Here is an 8,690-nt window from a genome sequence, read left to right on the forward strand (position 1 = left end):
TGTCACTTGCTTTAAGCCTGAAAAAACTTTTGTATTTTTTGTAAGCCAGACATTCTCTCAATTTTTGTTTATTTGGAAATGTTATCCCCCCCCTTCTTTTTGAAGGATCTGGTTTTTTGGATCTAAGATACTTGGTTGAACGTATCCCTTGTCCTCTCTCTGCTATACCACAGGTCCTATGGAGCAGCAACAAGCCCACTCTGCTTTGTATTGTTCTCAGAGGCCCCTGGGCATCTAGAGTATGCCAAATCCTATCAGCAATTCAAGATAGTCAAGACAGAAACAAAAGCCCCTGGAAAAACTGGCATGTTGGATGTATGCTCCACTCTTCTCTTTCCCCCTGGAAGAGAGGCTGCCAAGCTGTATCAGCCTCTGTCAGTTGTATCAGAAGTCCTTCGGAGCAGTAGTATACTGCCCAGCTCTTTTTTTCTCAGTGGTCTCCAGGCATCTAGAGTATGCTAGATCCCATCAGCACTCTGAAAGAGGCAAGACAGAAGCCAGTGCATCAGGCAGTCCCTCTGAAACGTCAGAATGTTGGGCTATGGTCCAGGCTTCTTTCTTCCCCAAGGAGAATCAGGAGCTGAGAGTTTCCTCCCAATTGTGTGGCACTGTGCCAGGGGAGGGACTACTGAGAGAGGGTGCCAGGAATTTTCCTACTGGCTTTGATAAGAGTTGGTGTTGTACTTACCTTGGGTTTAAGAGCCTCTTAAATGGTTCCTGGATTTCTCACAAAGGAAATTGGTTTAAACATTGTTGTTAAATTGGTGTGTCCACAGAGGGTCTGCCATCTTACTGTCCTACCAGGATCTCTGTGGCTTCTATGTTTAAAATAGTTGATGCAGGGAAGAAGCAGGTAGGTCATTTAGAAGGCCCTATAATAATTCAAGTGTAAGATGATGGTGATTTGGGCCAACAGGGTAGCACTGGAGGGTGTGAAAAATGGTGGGACTCTTGATAAATTTTGAAGATAGAATGCATAGGGTTTTCTGGTTAATTGGAAGCAGGAATTGTGAAGATAGGACAATGATGACTCAAGGATTTTTCTTTTTTCCTGAGCAACTGAGGGGATAGAATTGTTTCTGATTGAAATAGGGAAAGATTTAAAATGGACAGATAGGGTGAGTGGGGAGGGGAAAGATCAAGATCTTTCTTTGGATATGCTAATTTAGATTTGTCTATAATGCAGTCAATTGGAGAAGTCAAGCTGATACAATCCTTCAACAGTTTTCACATCAGATCTGTAATAATGGGTATACTAATCAGCATAAAAATTTTAGACACTAGTTTTCATGTTTAAAACTGAAAATAAATAACATTCCAAATACATGAATTGCCTGTAAATATCGTATAGGCCTGGCTACCTTTGCATAAATAAGGTAAAAGAAAAAGTAGGCCCAGTAGTGGCTCCCTCCGCTGAGAACTCCAATCTATTTTCATGGGATCCTGCTGCCTGATACCACTAAATGTATAGTTGAATTCTACACTAGATTTTGTCATGTTTGGTTTAAAACTAGATTATTGCCCCATGTGATATGAATGAAGCTCTTATGTAAAATGCTTGTGGAATGTCCAAAGGGACAGATAGCAAGGGCTTCATCCTCTTTACAGATAGGTTGAATAACTGGAGACTTGGCTGCTTAAAACTGTACATGTGGTAAAATGCAGACTAAATTTTGCTTGCAATATAACATAACACTCTGTAGTAAGGTTGTAGGGGAGGAGACCTGTGACCCTCACTGGCAAAAGAACATACCAGTTGTGGAAAAACCAATTTGGTTTAGGTCTTTTTGCAACTCTGTTTTCTATACTTTTTATGGCACTTATTCCCCATCTTATGTTATAGGCTTCTAAAAATGTAATCCCTATCTGCACTAGACTGAATTCCTTGGGGGCAAGGGCAATGTTTAACTTGTTCACTTTTATGCTCCTCTAGCCTTAGTCACATGCCTTGAACATAATAAGCACTCAGTGAATACTTGTGGGAATATGACCTAAATTCAACTGAATTTGACCCTGCACCTTGAATCTAAGAAAAGTAAATGCATAACCATGATTGAAAGCTGTATAATCCATCCAAGAAAAATAAGCACCTTTCTCTTTAAAAGATCATTCCTTTTTAAGTTCTTTGTCATATTAACGAAAAACAAAAACTCAATTTTAAACACTACCAATTTGCATCTAAATAATTAAAAAACCCTAAAGAAAAAGTAACCTAAGATTTAATTGGTAGTATGTGTATTTTAAAGTTTTATGAGCTAATTTATATTCCACAGTGGTACAAAACTCATAACTTTCACCAGTTCTAAAACTAATCTTCTCCTACATTTTCCATTAACTTCACTAGACTCAATGTTTTTTGTTTTTTTTTTTTTTCTGGATGTTCAGAACATGAACAAGCCACTTGTTAAACTTTGCCTAGTATCTCATATATTTTATCACATCATCCTAAATATAAGTTTGCTTGGATACAAATTTATTTTCTATAAATTAAAGTAAAAAGATAAAATTTTCACTAAAAAGAGGAAATAGTCCTTCTAAACCATGGATCTAAAAGGATACAGGTATAACAGACAACTGTGGCACTCTTTATGGTAGAAACCTCAAATTAAGAACACTAGATGAACACATATTTATGGAAGGCTTTTTTATTTACTTTTGCAAATTAACTTTAAACTAATTTTTTTTCTTACATTACTGTTTAGGAAAACAAACAAACAATACTACACAGCACCTTAACAGGTAATTTTATGTTTGAAATTTAAAATCATTATGTCCAAATTTTATATGTTGTGACTTATTTTAACCAACATTTCCATTCCTTCTAAAGAAAACATATATAGGTAATATTTTTCTGCATTTTTGTTTTATAATGCACACACAAAAATTTGACTGATTTAACAAAGCCAACAAACTAATCTTATCCATAGGTCTTATTAAAGATATTTTTGCCAGCAGTGATGTGAAAACACCTACACATGAAAAACAGAGTATAGACCCAATTTAAAACTTTTATGTTACCCAAATATACCATGAGTGGACTGTAAAAAAAGTCAGCTGGGTAATCCTATGCATGCTTACTGAGAAGAACAGGTTTGAAATGTAAAATGACTTTTAAGTGGGAAGTTCTAGCAGTTCTGTTTTTTGGTTTGGTTTTTTATTTTTTGTTTTGTTTTGTTTTTTACTAGCCTCTACAAATATTTATTGTAACACTTAAATAGAACTGCAAGAATCCCTTGGCACTGATAGAGAATATTGATTCTCTGTTAAGGTAAAAAAACTCATTCATAGCGAAATTAAATGTTCTTTACATAAAAATATTAGACTATTAAAAAAACTTTCAAATACTTCTGGTAATAGCTAACAGAATTAGAAAAGTAAAATTAACCATTAGATACTGCCTGTTTCAGAACTCTGGACTCCAACAGCACCTCCACTGCTCTAAAAAAAAAATATTTAAGTCTGTCATGCAATAGGAAAACAAAAGAACGAGCTATTCTGGAGCAACTGTTCTACATAGAGGAGAGCTTCCCCCAATTAAAAAACAAACAAGCCCTGGCCAGTGTGGCTCAGTTGGTTGGGTGTGGACCTGTGCACCAAAAGGTTGCCAGTTCCATTGATATTTTGCTCTCACACTGATGTTTCTCTTTCTCTCTCTCTCCCCTTCTCACTTCCTCTCTCTCTAAAAAATTAATAAACTAAGCTTAAACAAATAAACTAAAATCCCACTGCCACCACTAAAAAAAAACCCATACACACACACACACACACACACAAAAAAAAACAAAAACAAGAAAACAAACAAAAAAACCTAGTCAAGATCCAAATAGGCATTTTTAGGCATCATCAATAACAACAAAAAGAATTCAGATGAAATATTATACTTGTTGCTGTTCAATCTTAATAGCCTCTTGATAAAGGCAGGTTTCCTTTCATTTTAATATATTTCTGCACATGTATATGTTTTAAAATTCAGGAAACAGACAAAATGCAAGGTAATTCTTAGCATGAATATACATAGTTAACTATATATCATGCAGCCCCCTTTAAAAAGCGCTGATGCCCCCAACAGTTATATGTATCATTTCATGAAGAACAACACAAAGTTTACCTTCACTAATACCTGATACCACAGTCACTTAATATTCTGGAACACTGAGATTGAGAATGCAAGTTTCTTTTGGAAATGGCTTAAGATCAAGCATTGTTTTGTTTTTGTTTTTTTGCTGAATATCAAACCCTATTATCCCAGGAAATGAAGATTTAGATAAGAAAAAGTGAAATAGATACCAACCTTAATTTAAATCAGTTAAGTACTCAAATCTATACAAGTAGGTTGATGGTCTATTTGTAATTAAGTTTTAGATAGGTGATATGAAACTGTATGTAAACTCACTATTCAGACAGTAACTGCAGAACCTGGTCCTATTCTATTTCTAACAGGACCCAGAACCAAAGTTTGACCCTTAGATAGACCACTGAACAAGTAACACTGGTGTTAACCCAGTCCTACACTCTCTAACAGACTTGATGGTGTGAGTACTGGGTGGGTTTGTTTTTGAACTTTCTCATTCTAAAAGCTGCAGTCAGACACGAACAGTGCAATGTGTACATTCTTAACTGTATATTGTGAACAATGGAGAGCGACTTGCTTGCCTTGGCTGAGGTGGGAGCTGAGTGATGGTGATTCCCGGCAGGAACATGTGACAGGACTGGGCAAGATGCAGAGGTGACAGAGCCATGTGGATGATGCAGACTCATCTCTGGCCATGGCCCAGGCCTCCAAGGCTGTGTGGTGGAAGAAGTGGCAGTAGCTGTTGTTTCAGTGTTATAGCACAGAGCATGATTAAAGTCTCACAGGTTACATGCTAACAATGCAGGTTGAACAGGAAGTTCTCAGTCTGGGTGTCCCAGGTGTGGTGGCCCACCCAGTATGGTCTAGGTTAGGTGGGCAGCTCTGGGTCCAGGCCAATGTCCTACATGTCCCTCTACTGGTGCTCCTCATTCAGTGTGCAGCAAAGGTGGCTTTTTCAAGCTAAAATTGGACCAGTTGATGGACAGTCTTTGTCGGGTCTGTCGGGCAGAATCCAAGCAAAATCTTTTGAAATACTCTACTTCCCTCTCTGTCTCATCCATATCCACATTGTCTAGGTCAATATCTTTAGGCATAAAGACATCATCAAGCGAGCTATCATCTCGGTCTTCCTTTTTCTTCCTGTTTTTCTTGCTCTTGCCCCTGGGTTGAGGGAGGTCTACCAGTGCCAGCTTGTTGTATGCCTGTCGGATGGGGCAGGCAGGCTCAGTGGGGCCTGGGCTGGCCTTCCCATCTTTGACCTGGTTCATCTGTTTCTTGTTATTGTTGTTTCTGTTAGCTTTTCTCTCCTTTTTCTTCTGCTCTGCCAGTGAAGTGAGGTCAAGAACTTTAGCCTTTGCCTCATTCTGGGGCTGGGGTCTGGGCTGGCCTTCTGAGGCTCTCAGGAACTCTGCAGGCCTTCTTGTTGGCTCGCTGCTGGCCTTCCATCCCTGTTTTGGCTTCTTTTTGCCAATACCCTTCTTGTGGTGGTGCTTTATGTCCAGGAGAAAAGACAAGGGCTCCTGCTGCTTCCCACTGACCTCCTTTGGCAGGACAAGCCTGGAGTCCCCATGAGCCCCTGGCCCTGTGTGGTCTGCATGTCTGGAAGGGGAGTGAGATGAGGTTTTTGGTGTTTCAGTTTGCTCTTGGGAACCACTGTGCATGTGTGCAGAGTCAGGCACAGACCTTGTTGCTGCCTTGAAATTTCCACCAAGCATGTCCAACTTGAGAAAGTCTTTACTTTTTCTCTCCTTTTTCACAACTCCAAGCTTCTGAAGCTGCTGAAATTCCTCTGTGAGCCGCAAGTCCACCTCTTCCTCCAGTTGCCTTTCCTCCTGTTGTCTCTGCTCCCGTTGCCTCTGCTCCTCTCGGAGTTGCACTTGCTCCTGGGCCTCAGCCTCTGCTTCAAGGCGAGCCTTCTCCTCCAGCTTTCTCTGTTTATGTCTTGCTCGCTTGGCTGTGCGTGCACTGCTCACGGGCTTGGTCTCTGTGCTGTTTATGAACTGCAGCAAGTCCTCCACTGTGCGATGATCCACTATTCTCTCCTGTTCTGAGAGCTGGTCCGTTTTCTTAGATTGCTCTTCTTTTCTCTTAGCCAGCCGGAAACGAAGTTTTTCCCTCATGTCTTCATAATTCCTGCCCCTTGGTATGGCTGAAGGCCAGCTGTGCTTGAAGAATTCACAGCAGTAGTCACAATACTTGCCCTCCTTCTGGTTGGTGCAGGTGCAGGTGCAGGCGCAGGCACAGACGCAGCTGCTGGTGCTAGTGCTGGAGCTGTGCTCTGAGCAGCTGTCTTTGTCTGCACTCTTGTCCCTGCCTTCCTGCTGTGGGTCATAGATGCTTTTTTTGCAGCATTGCCCTTCACAGTTGGGGTTGTAACAGGCTGGCAAGGCCAGGGTTGAGCCACTGAGCAGAAGGCCCTCAGGGTCCCCCAGAGCATCAGACCTCATGTTGTTCACTACGTCGGTATTGTTGTTATTGAATGGATAAATACCAGAAAATTTAGCTGACAATGAAGCTACCTCATCTTCACTACAAAAAGCTGGTGTAGAGATAGTGCCTGTGCCGATGAGCCTGGGAAGCTGCTGTGTTGTAATGGAAGAGCTAGAATGTGGCCCCGAGCTTTCCAATGACATGCTGGGCAGGTGACTCTCAGAGAGACAGTCAGCAGCAGAGCCCACCTGGAGTGGCAGCTGGTGGGTGTTGCTGATGGTGGGAGGCTTCATGATGCTACTCCTGAGGATGTGTGAGTGGCTGCAATCATAGGGGCAATCAGGAACACATGGTGGTGAGGAAAGCACATGCCTCATGGCATCCATGAAGTTCTCACCAGTGCCTGCTTTCTTATTGGTTAACTGCTCTTCATGGAATTGCCTTTGTTTAAAATGCTTCAAGTCTTTTGTTAACTTGGTTTTCATTGTCATCTTCTCACTGATGTAGGTGCTGACCCTCTTCTGGCACTCCAGCCATTCCTTGGCGACCCTGCGCAGTTCCTCTTCCAAGCGCTGGTACTGCTGTAGCAAGGTGCTGTATGTGTCCTCACTGCAGGCACTGGGCATTGTGATTCCCAGCCTGATTTGTGACACCAATGCTGGCAAGTTGCTCTGGAGAAGGGGCTCCGCAAAAACCAGATTTTCAAACAGGTGTTTATTATGCATTTCCCATGTCACCTGGAATGCATTCAAGTGTTTATTTTCTAGAGTGACTAGGAAGGTGCTGATGGTGCGTGCCGCCTGGCAAAGGGTGCTATACTCCTTGAGAAGGAGGGAGATGAACTGGTGGGCCTGCAGGGGACTTTGCAGGCAGGATGGCACTCCCACTCTGGATGCTGCCGATAGCTGCCGCAGGAGGCCTATCTTCATCTCCAGCACATAATCTCGTGCTTGTTGATCCAACCGCTGGTACAGCTGGGAGGGGTCTGATTTGCAGAGCCTATCCACGAGCTCCTTCACCCCTTCCTTGTCGGGTACCAGTGGGGTCTCTGCCCCGCGGTATATGCAGCAAACAATGTAGCGGAGTTCTGACCAGTAGTTCTGCAACTGCTGTGACTCCAGGTCTGTCTCTGTTGAGATCTCTCTGGGCTTATTGCAGGCCTCAGGGGCACATGCGGTGTCCAAGGGTGGGGGCTGAGCACCCAGAGCTAGCCTACCGCCTTCTGCTTCTTCTGCCAGGGACCCACCAAGAGAGCCATGGACAAGTAAGTCTTGGCCCTGTGCTGACTGGTCCAGGCTGCCATAAATCCTCAATTTCTCCACGGTCCACTGGCAGTGCAGACACACCCACAGCAGCTTGTGTGGCACACTGCTGCCCTTGGGAGCTATGGAAAGGCCCAATTTGCTTGCAGCCTTAATCCCACTTTCTAAGAAAGAAGAATCTTTCCGCTTATTTCTGCACAGAACACAGTAATCAACAGCGGGGTAGGGTGGAGTTCTTTGAGTGCTGACGACGTTAAAAGAAGTTTCCAAATAGCCTCCCAGGGCTGCGCTGCCCACATACTCACTCACGCTGTGGGGGCTGTTTGCCACTGCTGTAGAGAGGGGGGCCGCTATGACGGTGGCCTGGGAGCCACACAGCACTGCAGATGGGGAGTTCCTGATGCTGCTCACTCCACTGGGGTCCTTGCCTCCACCACCCCGCTTGTTCTTACGGCGCTTGGCCCCTCCTTTGGCATTGGGTCGGCTCATAGCTACAGGAAAGCTAGAGGCCTGCAGCCAGCTGGGAAGGGGGAAGGCGTGCAGTGGGTACTGGTCACAGGAGGTGTCTGAGGACAGGGAGGCCGAGGGGGCCACGGGTCACTCAGGCTAGGCTGGCTGAGGGTTGGGGCACTCCACGTGGTTACCTTGTCACTTTAGGGCAGGTGGGGAAGATCTGGTTGGCGGCAGCTGCTGGGAGGCCGCTAGGCAGGAAGAACAGCGAGTCCACCACTGTGGCACTGACCAGAGTTAGAGTCCAATATGGCTGACACAAAGGGAAAGTGATCCCAGTTTACATCGCGGAGGGAGAAGGAGCAGCCCTGGGGCTGGGGGGGGGGGGGGGCGGGAGCTGCCAGGAGGGGGAAGGAGCTGCCAGGAGGGGGAAGGAGCTGCCAGGAATGGCCAGGAGGGAGAGGGGTATGAGCACC

General features: G+C 44.0%; 1 protein-coding gene across 1 annotated transcript; it reads right to left on the reverse strand.

Moving 5' to 3' along the window:
* Nucleotides 1–4,998: 4,998 nt before the first annotated feature.
* LOC118635364 (protein FAM193A-like) lies at nucleotides 4,999–8,253 on the reverse strand. The gene has a single exon (XM_036270088.1). The coding sequence runs from the start codon at nucleotides 8,251–8,253 to the stop codon at nucleotides 4,999–5,001; it is 3,255 nt and encodes a 1,084-aa protein (XP_036125981.1).
* Between the last annotated feature and the right edge of the window lie 437 nt (nucleotides 8,254–8,690).

The sequence above is a fragment of the Molossus molossus genome, unplaced genomic scaffold, assembly GCF_014108415.1.
Source record: "Molossus molossus isolate mMolMol1 unplaced genomic scaffold, mMolMol1.p scaffold_m16_p_2, whole genome shotgun sequence".
NCBI lineage: Eukaryota > Metazoa > Chordata > Mammalia > Chiroptera > Molossidae > Molossus > Molossus molossus.